Genomic DNA, 17,438 nt, shown 5'->3' with positions numbered 1-17,438 from the left:
TGGTGGGACCGGGACCGGGATCGGGACAGGGACCGGGACACGTGTCACCGCCGGGCTCTGTCCCCGTCCTCCCCGCCGAGCCCGGCCCGGCCACACGTGCGCGCCGGGGCCGGGAGAGGCGGCGGGCTGCCTGCGGCTCCTTCATCGGCGGGCCTGCTGTGGTTTTCTTCCCCCAGTTTTCTCAGGAGGCCGTTTCCCCGAAACGCGGAGCCATGACGTCCCTGGCGGAGCAGCTGAAGCGGCTGGCGCTGCCCCAGACCGACCCCAGCCTCCTGGACCGCAGCGAGGTGGCATCGCTGCTCTTCACCTGCAAGGAAGCCGCCACGATCGACAGGGACACGTTTTTTGCCATCGGTGAGTTTGGCTGCTTAGATGCCACTGGTGTTAAAAACACTCCAAAAAACAGGTGGAGGAAGATAAATAGGAAAGGCAAACCCGTGTTTAAGAAAGGCCAGAAGAATAGTTGAAGAAGCTGCCGGCCAGTCAGCATCACTGCAGTCCTTGGGAAAAGCAGGGAGCAGTGCCTCTGCAAGCGCCTTTCTGGGCATGTGAGGGGAAGGTGATGGGGAAGAGTCAGGGATCCCCAAGATGCTCAGGGACTGGAGAATTTGCCCAATAAGGGAAAGTTGATGAGAGGAATGATGAGTTGATGAGAGGAATATCTCTAGTCTCATCCAGTCTGGAGAAGAGAAGGCTTGGGATGGGTCTCACAGGAGCCTGCCATTACCTTTGGAAAGTTCCCAGAAGATGCACCAGGTGTGTATGGCAGGAGGACAGGAGACAGTAGGAATAAGTTCAAAACTAGGAGTTAAAACTGGATAGAAGGAAAAGCTTTTTCAGTGTGGGGACAATCAAACTATTAACAAGATTGTCTGGGGAGATTGTGCTTGGGGGGGAAAAAAAAGTTACTTTTTTGAAAACTCTGACAGGATAATGCCCTGAGCAACCCGGTCCAAGTTTGGAGACCTTTTTAACCCTGCTTTGAGCAGAACCTGGGACTGGAAATCTCCCAATGTGCCTTCTGACATGAATTCTGTGTTTCATGAAAACATGCTGATGCCCTGCTCTTGGGTAACGTTATGGTCACAAATAATGTGAAGTGGCAGTAGCCTTTGCTGTGTTGGCACCCTTCAAATTCTTTATGCTCTATCCGTTCCCAATTTTACATAATTTTTTATCCAGGAGTGTGATACTGTTGAATAAGAAAGCTGTTTTCTAAAACCAGGCAGATTGATATTATGTTTCCATTTTAAGTAGCAGCATTGTAGATATATATCTTTGATGCAGCACAGTGTGTTTTTTCTGTTTCTGATATAGTTACCCTAGAACTGCTTGGCTGAGTTTGAGGATGGAGTTTTTATTTCTATGGTCTCTTATCCAGTGTTTGGACCTCTGACCCAGTATTTAATCACTCCACTGTTAGAAAAAATAAAGTCTGTACATTGGGTTTGAGTTTTCTGTGTTCCAGCTTGCATCTGGTGTCCTCACATCCTTCCCCTGTGCATCTCTGAGAAGAGTCTGGCTCCATCTCCTTGATAACCCACACTATATCCTGTTCAGTAGCTGCAGACAGTGGGAAGATTTCCTTTTGACTCTCTCTTCTCCAGGCTGAGCAGTTCCTCCTTTCCCTTTTATGTTGTTTTCCAGCCCTTAGACCATCTAGCCTTCCTCTGTTGAACTCCCATCCAGAAATGTTTTTCTTCTACTGATGACTTCAAAATTGCACCAGGGCTCCAGCTGCAGCTCACAAATGGAAGGGGCAGTTCCCCCCTCCCTCAGCCTGCTGGCTGAGATCTCAGGGACAGCACAACCCAGGATGCTGCTGGCCTTCACTGCTGCAAGAGCACTGCTGATAGTTGCTAATGTTGTTTTTCTTTGTCAGTTGAGAAATGGTTCAAATGTATCAAAGGTTCTGGTCTTAGGCCTCTTTACTGTTTGTTTTGGTTTGCTTGGTGAGGATGACATATACCAGTATAGCAGAAAAGTTGGATATGCCAGTGAGGAGGTAAGTGGGTAGGAATGGAGAACAAAAACTATTGTGTTAAAAGCATTCCTTCCTTTTTTGTTTTTTTCCCCACAGGGTGCACTGGCTTAGAAGAACTGATGGGCATTGATCCTTCATTTGAAGAGTTCCAGTCCAGTTTGTTTAGTTCCACATCCAAAGGCCTTGAACGCAGTGTTCAGACTAAAGCAGTAAATCAGCAGCTGAATAAGAATATTTCATTGTTCCTCATTCACCTGTCCCCCTACTTTATGCTTAAGCCAGCCCAGAAGTGCCTTGAATGGCTGATTCAGAGGTAATCTACTGAATATCTTACGTGTCAATAGATAAGGCTACAAATGCAAGATTTATTTCTTCTCAGTGAGAAAAATTTTGAATAATTCTACTTCAACTTTCTGAAAATAGGTTAGAATGGTAATAGTGTGCATTTAGACTTAGTCCTTATGGGGCCAGATGCTATTCTTTGCCAATTAGATACATTTCTGTGATTATTTTGATCTGTCATGGTACTCTATATAAAAGCAATTTTCACCAAAGTTGCCCAGCCCTGGGCATCTTACAGAGCACATAGAGAGGCACTTCTGTATTGTGCTTTTAGAAGTGAGCTTTGTAAAATAGCAAAGTTTCGATATTAACACTGAATCATGAACCCAAACTATTCTTATTTCAGGGTTTTGTAAGAAGGTGTGAAGAAAAAAACAATAAAGTATTTTGTGATGTTACATTTATTTATATAGATTAACCTATCCAAATACAGAAAGTGCAGTACTTATTATCCTGAAAGAGTGTGTGATTTTCCTGAAACGTGGTTCTTTGAATTGCAATTTTCTATGCATGTATTATACTGAGAGATTCATACTAGATTATTGTAACATCTGGTTTAATATTGGGATCTGTGCAGAAGAGAGTAAGGTAATTTTTAGTCATCCAGGGACCTAAAATTGTTGATAGTTAGGGGAAAAAATATGATAGCACTGTTTTTTTCTTCTAGCACACACAGGCTACCTTGAGTTTTTGGACTGTAGGTGGACCATAGGTCTGAGTCAGTATGACAGCCATGTCAGGTCTTGTTTAAAAGCAAGTAAACAAGGTATTCTGAGAAGAATGTGGATGGGTCTTTTTTTCCTTTTTGGCTTCCAGATACTTTAACTACATACGTATGTTCTTTTCCTTAGATTTCACATTCATCTCTACAATCAAGACAGTTTGATTGGTTGTGTTCTGCCATATCATGAGACTAATTTATTTGTGAGAGTTATTCAACTTTTAGATATAAAAAGCCCAACTCATAAGTGGCATTGGATGGATCCAATACGGGTAAAGTACTTAACAGGACCTTGAGGGATTTTATTTAATAATATCTTGACTCTTCTACTCTGCTTATTAATATGGTCCACCAATTTATGTGGTTAGTTGTAGAGCTGTGCTAAAAGGTTTAATTACAGGAATGGAGCCTGGATGCCCACGTGTTGCTTTTGCTATCTTTCTTTAAAGGTGAAGTTGATATTAAAAAGCTTTGACTGTAATTGCTATTTGTTTTGCCTAAGTTAAGGAACGCTTTTAAGGTGTAAGTATTTGCTACTGCTAGGAAGATACATCAGTTACTAAAATTTATGTTTATTTGCATGTAGGTTAAATGTAATTTTCTTCATCATCTGTCTTAATGTAGGCACAAAACATTCTAGAGCAGTGTGTGGCAATCCATTATTTTTTTCAGTTTCAATGGTGTTAACTGATCAGTAGGATTAATTTAGAGATTATAGTATGTTTACTTTCTGTGCTTCACTTTATTCTGAATGTTCTAACTTTACTTTTTTTTCACTATGTAAAGAAACCTGGGGTCCCACTGGCAAGGGGTACTGTCATTACACACTGCTACAAAGACCTGGATTTCATGGATTTCATCTGCAGGCTGGTGGCAAAATCTGTGAAGGTTGTTAATTTATTCTAGAACATTGTTTGTTGTCACTTTGTCTTCCCCGTGTTTTTATAGTAGTGTACTGTTTCTTAATATTTTGAACTACATATCAAAGAGTAAAATAATTTATCAGTAAACAATATGAGGATTTCTTTTATTATAATTTGTGAAGATGACAGTCTGTCAGAAGTTCTTATAAGAAAGTGGCTGAGAACCAATGAGCCATGACAAAACAATTTGGTCATACTGTATTATTTACTGTGTTGCCTCGAGGTACTTAATTGTCTTAGTTTTTCCCATAAACTCATTCCTGCTATTAGTCTTTAACTGTGCTCTGAATTTCCATGTCTCTTCTGGGGGTTGTCATGGGTGTTTTAAATACATGTCTTCAAATATTAATGAGAATTTGAAATTGAGGATGTTTAAAAGGTGGGCAGATTTTTTTGCTTTTTTCAGCTAATGTCAAATAGAGGGGTAGTTCTGTAGTCTCAGAAGGATAAGATGTATGACAGATCCAATTATTTAGAGAACTGGGATGCATCTGCTATCAAACTAAGCAAAGCAGACACAGTAACAGAGTTTATTCACAGGTGTAGAAGGAGGTGTTAAATATGACAATATTTAGCTTCTTGGCTGTCCAGCTCTGAGTCTTGAGCAGTACACCAGGATCACAGGTGATTTTGGCTGCCTTATTCTGATTATTACATTGGCACCCATTTCCCTCTGCCCTGTCTGTGAGGTGGAGCAGTAACCTCTGGTGAGGATTGCTGCTGTGAGAGGAGGTGACTTCAGTTGTGCCAGCAGCAGCTGCTGGAGCTTGCAGGCTGGAGTTCTAGGATTTTGGTGGTTTGAGGGAAGCCATATGTGCGTTTCCACTTGCCCTGATGTCTGAAAAGCCGATTTTTTCCTGTGATCCAGGTTTTTTCAGAGTGTCCAGGCAACACAGCTCAACTGAGAGTTCTCCTCGTGTTTTATGCTTCCACCATTGTGTCAGCCCTTGGAGCTGCAGAGAAGATAACAGACACTATGGTCTCGCTGCTGCTCCCTTATGTCCAAAAGGTAGGTGAAGCTGTTTCCCTCCTGTGTAATACATACTGTACCACTCAGCCTGATTTGAAACCTCAGGCAGGTGAGGGTCCATGGGAAATAATCATTTTTCACACCTCAGATCAGCACTTTAAGAACTGTTTTTTACTCTGCATGAGGAATGGAGCTGTGAGAAATGGATACATGGTTTGAAGAGTGTCTTTGCTTTGCAATTTATCACGCTAAGCCATGAGGAAATTGTGTCAGGGTAGACAGCCTGCTTTAATATCCTCTCTTGTCCATGGTTGTTGCTTTGGCAACAAACAGAGCAGTAGTTATTAAATGTTTCTTCTCTATCTGTGGACCCTGCACAATAGCTTTTTCTTCTTTAAAGTTGAGTTTATAGATACCTTAAACATTAACACATGGAAAAGAATGTAGTGGGATTCCGTGGATGTCAGAATAAAAATTATTTTTATGTTAATGTACTCTTTTGTGTTATTCTGTGTTAAAAATTCACCTTTATCTCTTTCTAGGGCTTGAAATCCTCTGTACAGGATTACAGAGCTGCAACATACATGATAATCTGCCAGATGACAGTAAAAGTGACAGTGGAGACTTCCTTGGTGCATTCCTTGATGGTACAGATAAGCAAGACATTATTTAAAATGCCCTCATTAATCAGGGATGGGCTGGCTTGCTTGAACCTACTTCTGCAAACTCAGAAAGGAGATAAACTTGGAAGAAAGTAAGTCTACATAAATCACATTTTCCCACTTTCTAAAATTCCAAACTGCACTTTGATAATTTGAAATTTTTATATCCTCATCATTAAAGGGATACTTCCCTGTCAGAAGTTTTGGTAGTTGACATTTCAAAGGGCTTGCAAGTTTGTTTGGCTTACTTTGAAAATTTGTATGCTCACTGCAGCAGAGGAGTGTCAGTGGTGTGAGCTGGTCATCTCTTGGTGCTTCTGCTACTTCTCTTAGTAAGGGATTGATGTCAGTGTGCAAAACTGAGCCCTGTCAAGTAAGAGGTTTTCTGGAAAGTGCAAAGATGTTCTGTGCCTTTGATGGAAGGGCTTTGAGTTGGTGTAGTTTAACACCTGAAGCATAAGTGCTTCTCTACCACCACTTGTTTGGTCTCACTTCAGGTGAGGTGTTCTCCTGGAGGCTCATGTGGTAGGTCCCCATCCATCTGGCACAGTTGGCTTCTGCTGGTAAATGCATGTGAACACGGAGTCCCACATGATACAGGGCATTTGCTTGCTGACAGAGGAGTATTCCAAGAGGAAAAATCTTATGAGTGATATACAGAGTGATGACTTTCCAAATGCTTGAACATTGTCACAGGTTAAAAAGTGCAGGTGTGGGGTTGGTGTATTATGCAGCATCCAGCCAGGTGGGTGTAAAAGGAGACAAGGTGAAGCTTTGTGTGGGCTGAGAGCTTCTCCTCAGAGGATTTGTCATTGCACAATTACTTCTCATCCCTTTTGCTGCTTCTGGAGGATAGATATGCTCCTTGCAGTGTGAGGATATCTCTTCCTGCAATTCATACAAGCATTTTTCCTTTTATTACCAGCTTTGCAAAAAATGTAGGTAGGTTCACTGTGCCATTGCAGCACCTGTGTTCAAAAGAGGCAGTACCCTCTTTTCTTTTTGGATATTAAATTTGCCAATAAGCATCTGGAATTAAGTGGAGCTCTTTGAATCTTTTCATTGTTTGTTTATAATGGGGGTGTTACCTGATGCTGAAAATTGAATCCTTGTGAAGTCTGCATAGTTTTGAAAGTGTTTGAAACCCAGATAAGCATACATACTTTTCTTTATTCCCCCTTTCAATTGTGCAGGCCGTTCAATTATCTGTGCAAAACCCCAGAACTGGTAACACTTTTGCAAGGCCTGTCAGCAGGCTATGATATTTCTCCTCTCCTCCGCTACCTGTTGCCTCACCTTGTTCATACCATCATGAAAAGTGATACAGGTAAGTTAGCACAGGTTCTTTGTAAGACTTGGATCAGCCTTAAGGATGGATAACTGTGGCAAGTGTCACAGCTGTGTAATTGCTTCTTCCATTGAAACTGTGCCAGTACCTGTGAAGACCTGATTGAGCTTTTGTGTGTTTACTTTTATTTTTTCCTTTTTTTTTTTTTCTAAAGGTGTATTGTAGTACTGTGAAAGCTTGGGTAGATTGCATGTACTCCATATGTGGTTTAATTAGGGGACAGCTGTGTTTACCCAGTGAATTAAATGTGCTTGAGAACAGCCTGGGGCAGCAAGGCTGGCTGGCATGCAGTTGTAGCCTGTGTCTGTGCTAGAAAGTCTGTTTGCACTGTGACTTTGTAATACTGAATCACGACTGGGAAAGCTGGTAAAAAGGTCCAGATTCACACCAAGGAATGCTCTAGGGAAGTTGCTGGCACAGCATTTAGCAGCAGGTCTGGAACATGCCAAAGCATCCTTGAATTCATTGGCAGCAATCCAGGCTTCGGCATTTTAGCAACGTTGGTATAAAGTGTTGCTAATGGATCATGGAGAGTTGGTGCTGGATGAACACTGTGGTCTTCAAGCTGTGTACTTGGTTGAGCAGAGGATGATGCCTATAGAAGCTGTTTGTTTTGATCAGTATGAGGGGGCTGTTCTCTAACTATTGTTCATCTTTTATGATTGTCCTTAGAGGAGCAAGAAGAATCCGAGGAGACAGAAAATGACATTTATATCAAGCATCTTCAAGCTATTCTTGAGAGTATACCACTGGAAAAGGATTTAGATTCCCTGTTGGCTTCGTGAGTTGACTTCAGTTCTTTTTCCTATGCAGTGGTGCAGTCACTTCTGGTTTAATAATAAATAATTCCTGACAATGGCACTAGCATTACATGAGCATGTTTTTATGAGTTTGTAAGTTAAGTCCAGATGTGGATTTTGATATTTAAACGTTCAGTAACCCAGAAGAGCCATTCATTTAGCATTTGTGGGAATAGTTGTAGGACAGAGTGAAACTTGAGGCCAGCGGCAAATCTCTGCTTGCAGTAAATAATGTATATTAATCCTAGTCTGTTAAGCACTCTGCTTTATAACAGTAATGAAAAGATGACAATGTTTGCTATCTATTCATGTTTGCAAAACATGGTGGCTTTTCCTTTTGTTTGTAATTTTAGCAAGTTTCTTGAAGAGTTTATCTCCTGTGGCACAGAGATTGAATCTAATCCCACCAAAATGGCTGCACTCAATCAAAAGATCCTTCCTCTCATCCGACTTCTTGAGAGAAAGTAAGTTGCATTTTTCTATGACAGACCTTCAGTCTGTAGAATGGTGATATCAGCTGAGATCTTGGATTATTGGGTGTAGTAAGCACAACAGTCTTGCTGAAATAGATACAAAATAACTGACTACTAGTCTCTGTCTAAATTTTGTACTGATTGTCCTTACATATTTTGTTATCACTGTAATACATGGACACAGACCTACTGGCTCTGTACAGCTCTTTACTTTGTAGCATGACCTTCTCTGTTCATTATGTGTCCTAGTGGTCTGCATATCATTCATCTGTGTTAAGACATAATGGTTTATTGCCTTTGCAAAACCACTTAAAATACCTGGTTTGAATGAATGCATGTGCATTCAGTTTCCTGAATTGGTTTTCCCTGTATTTCTCCTGTAAATACATGTTTTTCTATAATCCTCTGCAGAAAGTATTGATGGTTTTGTCTTCTGGCAGATATCCTAAAGCCTTAGACTCTGTGTTGGAGAAGTACCTGGAAAATTGCACAGATGAGGCTGACCAAAATCTTTTTCATCAATTTATTTCTCTTTCATTAAGCTGTGGCAAGTACAAGGTAGGTAGGATTGTGATCCTAGCTCATATATGGTTATACTGTCACAAGGCTGATTTTTGACAGCATTCTACTGTCTATTCCTCCTTATAAGGAAACTGTCTACCATTCCCACAAAAAAAGAAAAATAAAAGAAAAAAAATAACCCTAACTTGATTAAATATTTTGAGGGGAACTTGGTCAGAACTGTGGTAAAGCAAAACCTATCCAATCTTCTAAGTTTTTTTTGGGTTTTTTTTTTATCATAAGGACTCATAAGTGTGAGCTTTTTTCCCTGGTTAAAATTTATACGTTTCCACCTGCTCCAATTGCTACCAATATTTTTTCTCTTTAGAAGCATGGCCACTACATACACTTTATGGGTCAGTAGTGGCAACACAGTGGTGCCCAGCAAGGCCTCATCTTACTGAAGGATGTTGTCAGAGGCAGTGGTGTCTGTTTTGGGAAAGCTGAGAAACAGCTTTATCACTGTTCAGAGAAGATGGCTTGGTCCTTTTCCTTGCACTGATTTTGTGAATGTTTGCAGTCGGTAACAGGGAAGAATAGAGTGACCACAGAGTTCTTCCTGTGCCATTTCTGAAGAGCAATTGAAACTCAGCCTAACACAGAATAACCATTACTGCAACAGATCTGGCCAAGGAATTTATTATTTGAGCTGGTTAGTATTATGGCTGTTGTTTGTAGTGGTTGAAAGACTGAAAGCACTTAGGCAAACATGATGAACTACATAAAGAAGCGCTTCCTGTATTTTTGTACTGATTTAACAAAGGCACAGATTTTGTGTCTGAGTAACAAGTGGATTAACAGAAACCCGAGGCATGCAGAACAAAAGCATATGACTCTCTTCCAGCTTTTAAGGTTCCTGAGATAAGTGCATGCAATTGGACTAGCAGGGATGCCTTTTTAGCAGTTTCTATCTGTGCTCTGTCACGCTGACATTGTCACTAGAGCTTTCTCAGAATCCTTAGATAAGTGTAATGCTTTTCTAGGACATAATGGTGTCTGTGGCTTACTGTACTTTTCAAGCTATTTTCCAAAAACTGTCAGCAACAGTGAAGAAATTTAATAATTTAAAACAGTTATACAATATCACTGTACTGTAGTTTTAACTTTCTCGGTCTTGATTGTGCAGGTTTTCTTCTGATACAAAAGATTGCCATAATAATGTCTCCAATTTTCCTTATGTATATTTAAAATATTTTTAACATGCAGTGGAGTCACTATGAAATCTGTATTTCAGTTTCTGGAAGTCTCTGATACCTCCCTTCTGCTTAGTTTGAATCATCCTCAGCCTGCTGTGCGGGTCCTGGCTCTTCAGCATTTGAAAGATGTTATTGAAACTTCAAAGGTTTGTGTCTGAACCTCTCCCTTACAGAACTGATTTAACATAGAATCTCTTCCAAAAGCTGTTTGCCAGACTTAACAGTTGAAGATGAGTTGTATGTGAAACTGTGCCTGTGTCATCCTTACTGCTTTTCATGGTGTTTTCAGTAGGCTTCTGTCACCATTCCCCCATATTCTGGAGTCTTAATATAGTTCTTGTTGATTAAGCTGCTTGCATTCTCATAAAATCCAAATTAGTTAATTCTTTCTTTTGTTATTGGAAGTTAGTCTGCCTGTTAGGTTTAATTTAGATGATATTACCATGTCTCTTACACTAGAATTCAGATATTTCATTAAAAGCCTGTAAAGTGTTCTACAGACAAATGATTTATTTTCCTTTTGACTCTGTTTTCCTTTACTTTTTCAGGAAGGCTTTGATCAGGCTTTCATAGAAGAAGCAATTTTTGGACGGCTCAAGGATGACAACAGAGATGTTGTGATGTCTGCTCTCAGTTCTTTGGAGGTAAGTGTGTGGTTTTGGCATGTGAGATTTTACCTGGTCTCGAGTGTGTGTGTGTCTGGAATGTATTCTGTGTAGTTGTCTTTCTTGTCCTTGTGTTCCTATTGCATGACTTTTATCCTTTAACAGGATAAAGCAGCACAAGTACAGGAGGCTTGTGTTGTTTGCCATCTCACAAATTCCCCCCAAATCTCTGCTCCCTGATCCTTGCCAAGGGATAGGCAGTTAAAGTGAATTTATCAATTTTGTTTCTCTTTTTTTTTTATGTAGCTACAGAAGCATGCTTAAATCTTTGTTATTTGAGGCACACTTCCTGCTTATTCTCTATGTTTTTCTATAAAAAGGCAAGCCACACTATCTGTCTTTTGGATGGAAAGTGGTGCAGTCACAAGACATTACTCTAGTGAGAGGTGCTCAGTTGAGTTTTTCCATATGCGAGTCATTTGGTCAGTTGATAGTGGCAAAGTCCTGAGCTCCAGCTCAGGTTTACTGGATAGGACTCTGGTATGCATTGTACTGATTGTTTCCAGCTAGAGTAACAGTCTGTCTTTATGGCTTCTGCTCGTAGTAGTGGAGAATATTGTTAGCAGTAGTGGCATTGGTCTTGTGTGTTCATTCATTCTTGATCACCAGTAAATAGGAATAGAAGCACGTGAGGACTCCTTTAAACTTTAGTGTCTTTTGTTAATGTGCCTTTTATTTTTGTGCTCCAGATGCAATGTAAAGTAAAAGCAATTCTTATTTAATTATAACATCATTTACATATTGTTTATCAATTTTACCAAACATTTCCACATTCGATAAATTCTCCATACTTTAGCATATCGAGAGGGCATCCTGTTCAACCTTATTACTTCTTTTCACCTGATAATATTTTCATTACATGAACATCAGCAGGAATGCAGTTAGTCATGTTTGATCTCTGTTCCCACTTGGTATAGCAGATGCATTTTCTGTTATGATGTGGTAGACTGTTTTGTATATTGTTGTGTGTTCATTCCCTTTTTTTTGATTATGGTTCAGGTTTTCAGGGAACAAGTCAATCCAGAAGTAATAGTATCAAGTCTTTTGAACATTTTCCAGAAAGCTGATCTTTCAAAGGAAGGAAAGTGGTATGTTCATGCTTTTTTTTTTCGAGTCTACATTCTTTCTATTCAAATTAATTTTTTTAAAAGTAGCTGTAAAGCTTTTTATACTTTAAAAACTCTGTTTCTCTGCAAATGCTTTTTGTTATGTCTATGCTATGTTACAGGAGAGATGTCCAGTTATTTTCATACCATTACCCATTAATTCCTTATTTGTTCTTACTGCTGTTCAGATACAGAAAATCACCATGGAAAATAGAGAACAAATCAAAGAAATGTTGCTGATGTGATTGAGTAATGTGTTTTCAACATTATTTGTTCTCTTTTAGGTACAAGGTTTTGGAGCAAGCAGTAAAAATTTTAGACAAAGAGGAGATTTTGAAAGAGAAGAAAGAACTGCTAGATGCAGCAGTAATGCAGTTGTTGCCTTTTATGATAATCACTAACGCAAATTCAAAATCTGCAGATTGTAAAATGGCTGTTTGTTTGTCAGAGTCTCATCTCTGCTCCTTACATCCTTTACTGAAAGGCTGGCCAGAAGGTAAAGTGTTCCTTGTAACTAATTTGATAAGAGAACTTGTGGCAGATTAGGACTTCATCCTTACTGAGCCTAAACACATATTGAAGGAGGCAGGCTGTCACTGTCAGGCTATCATGCTGTAACTGTGAATGGATTTTGAAAAATCTCATTGAAAATAGGCAGAAATTATCTAGTATGTTTCTGACTGATTCTAAATATTATCGAGCCACCAGTATGTTAATATGTGAATTTTATACCTAGATTATTTGATTTTTTTTTTCCCTTGGAGTAGCTCTTGAAGAGGCAATGCAGTCTACCAAGTCTGCAGAGTTGGTTGGAGTGGCCAATGAGAAAATGATTCTGCTACTTTCTCGAAATTTGGTGTCAGTGAACCCTTCCTTACTATTACAAATGGTAAGTATACCATGTCAGCCTTTCCTTAGACAAGTTTTACTTTTCAAGTGGTGAGTGTATTCAAACAAATGTGATATTGAAGAACTTTGCATGGCTGCACTAGGCACTAGTATGCCATCATCAAGCTGCGAGGCAAATACATGTATATGTGCGTGTATATATAAGAAATTAAATCTATTAATTTGCTATATATATACATATATACACACACACACATATACACACACACACATGCACATATATATATATATGCCTGTATGTATTTATATACAATTTAATTATGTATATTAAAAAATACCAAACCTCAAGACCATCCATGTAAAACCAATTTCTTCCTTAAGTTAAGGAAAAGAAGTGATTACCTTTTTTGACAAATGATTAGTGTAACTAAATTTGAGGCATTTTTACTTTCTTGAAAAAGAATTTCTAGAGAGTAAGCAAGTATACCTGTGAGTAGTTCATAGAAACTGATGTTTGTGCATTGCAGGGTTTCAAAGAGTACAATTACAGCAGACAGTAACTTTCTACTTAGGATAGAAACTAAACAGTATTACACCATTTTTCATTTACATGTTCTGTTTAGTCATATTGAAGTCCCACTCTCATACTGATTTTTGTTGTCCTCCACTCTTTTTTCTAAGGTTGATGACCTGATACTCGTTGCTGAAACAGAATCTGACAGTGTGAGACAGAAAGTAGCTACTCTTATAATTGGTGCAGTGCTTGTTGAGTACTGCTGCAGTACACAGATGAGGGGCAATTATTGTTCAGTGGCTATCAGAGTCTTCCGCTTCTTGGATAAAAGAATTAAACATCTCAGAACTTGTGAACCTGCAGAGGTAAGATGTAAACAGTGTGGAGAGGGCATTTTCTTTTACTGAAAACAGTATTAAGAAGATTTTTTAAATTGTTTTTACTGAAGACCAGGTTCAGAAACTTGGAGAAGGAGTGAAAACTCTCACCTTCATTTCTTCTCAGAGCAAAACCACGCATTTGGCAATAGTACCATTATGAATTACTCTAATATTTTATGTGTGTTTCCATATTTTGTTGAGAAATAGCTCTAGGGTTTTTTTTTTCTGTATGAGAAACCCATGTGAGCAGGGTTGTGTTTCTATGTGTACATCCCCTCACATATACACGCGTAGTGGCACATGGTAATTATTTATTCTGACCTCAGGTTATTCCATTAATGATTTTTTGTATATGCAAGTATCTGAAACATGGATTATTTTTCTGAAACAGAGCTAGATGAAAGTGTTAAACTGACTGTCAAAAATGCTGCAGTTCCCAATCCCTTTGAAGAGATATTTCAGAGAGACTGATATTTTACTCTTCTGTTACCTCATTTATGTACACTGTAATTATTGATGATTTTTTGTATATGCAAGTATCTGAAACATGGATTATTTTTTCTGGAACAGAGCTAGATGAAAGACTGTCAAAAATGCTGCAATTCCCAGTCCCTTTGAAGAGATATTTTAGAGAGACTCATATTTTACTGTTCTGTTAGCTCATTTATGTACACTGTAATTGTGGTAGGAAGAGCTGGCATAGATTTTAAAACCGCAGATGCAAGTTTCAATGTAAAATCATAAATGTAATTCACTCCACAAGGATACCTCTTTGGAGGTTGGAAATGAAATGTTGCTGAGTTTTAATGCTAAATTTCTGTTTTGTGTTTAATGTCACATGGAATTGTGACGAAGGATACCTCTTTGGAGGTTGGAAATGAAATGTTGCTGAATTTTAATGCTAAATTTCTGTTGCATGGAATTGTAACATTAAAATCAATTTTCATCCACAGGAAACTCCCCTAAGTTGGTCTGTTGAAACAGGAGAGGACACTTTGATGCCTGAGGACCTGTTAAGTGCATATATAGAAAAGCTCAATAGTGATGAGACTGCTCATGCAGAGGAGTCAGCTATAGTCCTGTTCTTATTGAAAAACTTCATTAATGGCCTAAAACCTTCTGTATGCTTTTCAAAAGGTAGGTGTTAGATTTTGCCTGTCTCTTACACAAGTGAAAAAGGAAAGTTAATTTTTTTTCCTTCAGAAGTTGTTGAAATCAAGATGTTGCTTCCTTAACCTTCTCCTTTGCAACTGACATCTGTAAAGTTTGCTTGCTGGTGAACATGAAATCAACCAAATGTATTGTCCTCTTTTAACTAGAGATGTGTTTTCTGCTGGTTTCTGAGGGTGTTCCTATGCACCTGCTGTGTCTTAATTAAAACCTGTATTTTTTAGGGGAATCTTGGTGGAATCCTGAATCTATGAATGAAAATAGCCAAGGCTTCGTGCACCTCCTTTTGGGGCTGTTTGACCTGCTTGTCAGTGGAGCTAGTGAGGGAAGCAATACTCTTCAGTACAGAGCATTGATGAATCTCTTAATCAAGGTATTAATTTTGCATTTGTTGTTCTGAATTATGTGTTATGGGAACAATTATGAGTCATTCACTATTTCATGGTTACATTAATTTTAAGGAAAACTGAGAAAAATGGTCAACAGGTCATACAACACTGCTTGTGGCATTCAAGTACTGTGAGGAGATGAAAGTGCGAGCTTCAGCTGGATTACTTAATCCTAATTAAATGTAATAATGGAAAACTAAAGTTAAAAAACAAAACACAAATGTACTATTGGAGGCAAAGATGACAACATAACACTGATTTTGCAGGACAAGATCAAGAGCCTAAAGTTGGAGCAAAAAGTTTTGGTTCTGTCTGGTAGCACAACAAAGGGTTGAGCTGTAAAATTTGGTAATGTTTAAATACAGAAACTGGAAGGAAAACTTCCAGGAGAAATTTTGTGTTTCTTTATTACATCATCTCCTGGTTTTTCATATGCATATATAAATAACGTGTGGCCTTATGTATACATGCAGCATTTACTCAATAACTTTCTTCCCAAAAGACCCTGTTTCTCTGTTTTCTGAGACAAAGTTCTCTTTCGGTGTACTCCTTTGAAGTGGGTGGGGTGGTTTATCAAATGTTTTCAGTAGTAGTTTGCTAAATAAATCAAACAAGTGCTTTTTTTTCTTTTCCATTGTGTTAAATTTAAGGTGCATCTAAAAGATTCAGAGGTTCTCTTCAAATTCCTTTCCATTATATGGACTTACAGTTATAACCTTTCCAATCAACTGAATTATGAAGTCAGTGCAATGCTACAGACTCAAGCTCTGTATATTGGCTATGCACTGCTTGAATCACAAACAAGCCAGAAAAAGAAACAACTGCTATTACCATCATCTCCAGGTAAAGCTAAACACTATCTCTCTGTCTGTCTGTCTGTCTCTCATCTTAGAAGTCAATCACTGTACTTTTTAATTTTGTGCAATTTTACAATTTTTGTACTATGAAGGGTGTCTCAAGTTATTTATGTCCAGCTGCACTGGGCTGAGACAGTTCTCTTGCTGATTCACTGGTGCAGTTGCAAGTCCAAGCCTGAAGTAAGTGAAGCCCCTTTTTTTAAAATTTTATAAGTGTTAAAGGAGCACAGGGCTGTGCTGAAGGAGTCAGTTACAGGACATTACTGTCTGTGCAGTCTCAGGTTGTGACAGTCAGTAGCAATATAGGAACTCTGAGCTTAAACATGAATATAAGGACTGTGATGAAGTTCAGAGTCATGAATCTGTGAGACTCATGTTGGTTTTGTGTACCTTAGAGGTTTACAGTGAAAATAGACAATTTCTTAATTCCAAAGTAATGTTGATGCCTCTTCAGGACAGCTATAGTAAAATTTTCAGCACTCACTTTGCTCTGTTCTTTTCCTCCTTCCCTCATTGTTCTTGCAGTGGTGATATCTTTGCTAGTTAACTTGGGTAGTCCTGTGAGTGAAGTACGAAGGGCTGCTCTCAACTGCCTCCATTCCTTGAGAGGAATAAAGGAGTCTCTGTTTCATCCTCTCCTTCAGCATTTGGAGCAAAAGACAGAAGAGATTGTATCTGACCCTACATACATAGCACAGGTATTTTTTCAATTAAAGTGTACATTAATTCAGGTTTTGTCTGCTGCTGTGAGCTTGTGTCTCACAGAAAAGAAATCAGGTTAACCAGGAAAGTTGTTTGTCTTTGTATCCTATAGTGGACTGATTTATAATTTTTTTCAGAACTATAAAAACATTCAAGTGATTTATTACATGCAGAGAGCTGAGAACCTAAGAGGCATTAACAGTGGTTTATTTCCAGATGAACAACTCTGTTTATATATAGATAGTATTATGAAATCATAAAATAATTGTTCTTTTAAGGCATTTTTGTTGCAAGAAAATAACTTAATTTTCACTGTGCTAATTAACTAGATTATGGGAACTCTATTTAATGAACTTGAGACACAGTCAAAACAGAAATCCCAGAAGAAAAAACTGTTGGAAGCTTTGGAAAACATACTTGATTGTGTACAGAGCCCTATTTTCCCATCATATATTGCAAGAAACTTAATGAAAATTCTTCATGAAATCCATGGTGAAGTAAGTGCTGCCTTTTGAGTCTTTTTATGGATTCTGCACTTGAGTGAAATGCTGAAATCACATATCATTCAGTAATAATGCTGTTAAATAATTCCATAATGTATTAGATAATTAGGTATTAAGTTGACACCTCCAATAATATGCAGTAAAGCTGCAAAGTATGATTTATTCAAACATAAAACATTTACATGCTCCTTCCGGGAATGTAATGGCTGCAGAATTTTGCATTGGAGTTTTTATGGAAACTCCCTTGATAGTACTAAAAAATACTGTTTCAGAAGAAATGTATTACTTTGGTTAGTGGATGCAGAGTTTTCTGTACAGAATTG

At 38.6% G+C, this 17,438-nt stretch overlaps 1 protein-coding gene across 2 annotated transcripts in view; it reads left to right on the top strand.

The window, feature by feature from the left end:
• Positions 1–17,438, top strand: part of HEATR1 (HEAT repeat containing 1) — a 36,634-nt gene that overhangs the window by 1,503 nt on the left and 17,693 nt on the right. The window contains exons 2-22 of one of the 2 annotated variants that reach the window (XM_039707397.1): positions 177–354; positions 2,081–2,297; positions 3,178–3,319; positions 3,834–3,935; positions 4,839–4,979; positions 5,483–5,694; positions 6,796–6,929; positions 7,623–7,731; positions 8,104–8,214; positions 8,664–8,781; positions 10,019–10,126; positions 10,529–10,624; positions 11,645–11,733; positions 12,036–12,247; positions 12,519–12,640; positions 13,282–13,479; positions 14,448–14,631; positions 14,889–15,037; positions 15,704–15,896; positions 16,436–16,608; positions 16,942–17,109. In XM_039707397.1, the coding sequence (XP_039563331.1) occupies positions 213–354; positions 2,081–2,297; positions 3,178–3,319; positions 3,834–3,935; positions 4,839–4,979; positions 5,483–5,694; positions 6,796–6,929; positions 7,623–7,731; positions 8,104–8,214; positions 8,664–8,781; positions 10,019–10,126; positions 10,529–10,624; positions 11,645–11,733; positions 12,036–12,247; positions 12,519–12,640; positions 13,282–13,479; positions 14,448–14,631; positions 14,889–15,037; positions 15,704–15,896; positions 16,436–16,608; positions 16,942–17,109 (3,120 nt within the window). In that variant the 5' untranslated portion in view covers positions 177–212. Of the gene's footprint in view, positions 1–8; positions 355–2,080; positions 2,298–3,177; positions 3,320–3,833; positions 3,936–4,838; positions 4,980–5,482; positions 5,695–6,795; positions 6,930–7,622; positions 7,732–8,103; positions 8,215–8,663; positions 8,782–10,018; positions 10,127–10,528; positions 10,625–11,644; positions 11,734–12,035; positions 12,248–12,518; positions 12,641–13,281; positions 13,480–14,447; positions 14,632–14,888; positions 15,038–15,703; positions 15,897–16,435; positions 16,609–16,941; positions 17,110–17,438 lie in introns of those variants that run through there. The other variant, XM_039707398.1, reaches the window with a different exon arrangement.

The sequence above is a fragment of the Passer montanus genome, unplaced genomic scaffold, assembly GCF_014805655.1.
Source record: "Passer montanus isolate IOZ18808 unplaced genomic scaffold, ASM1480565v1 scaffold2, whole genome shotgun sequence".
NCBI classification, from domain to species: Eukaryota; Metazoa; Chordata; class Aves; order Passeriformes; family Passeridae; genus Passer; species Passer montanus.
Note: the sequence above shows the minus strand (reverse complement) of the source record. Positions and strands in the feature narration are given on the sequence as shown.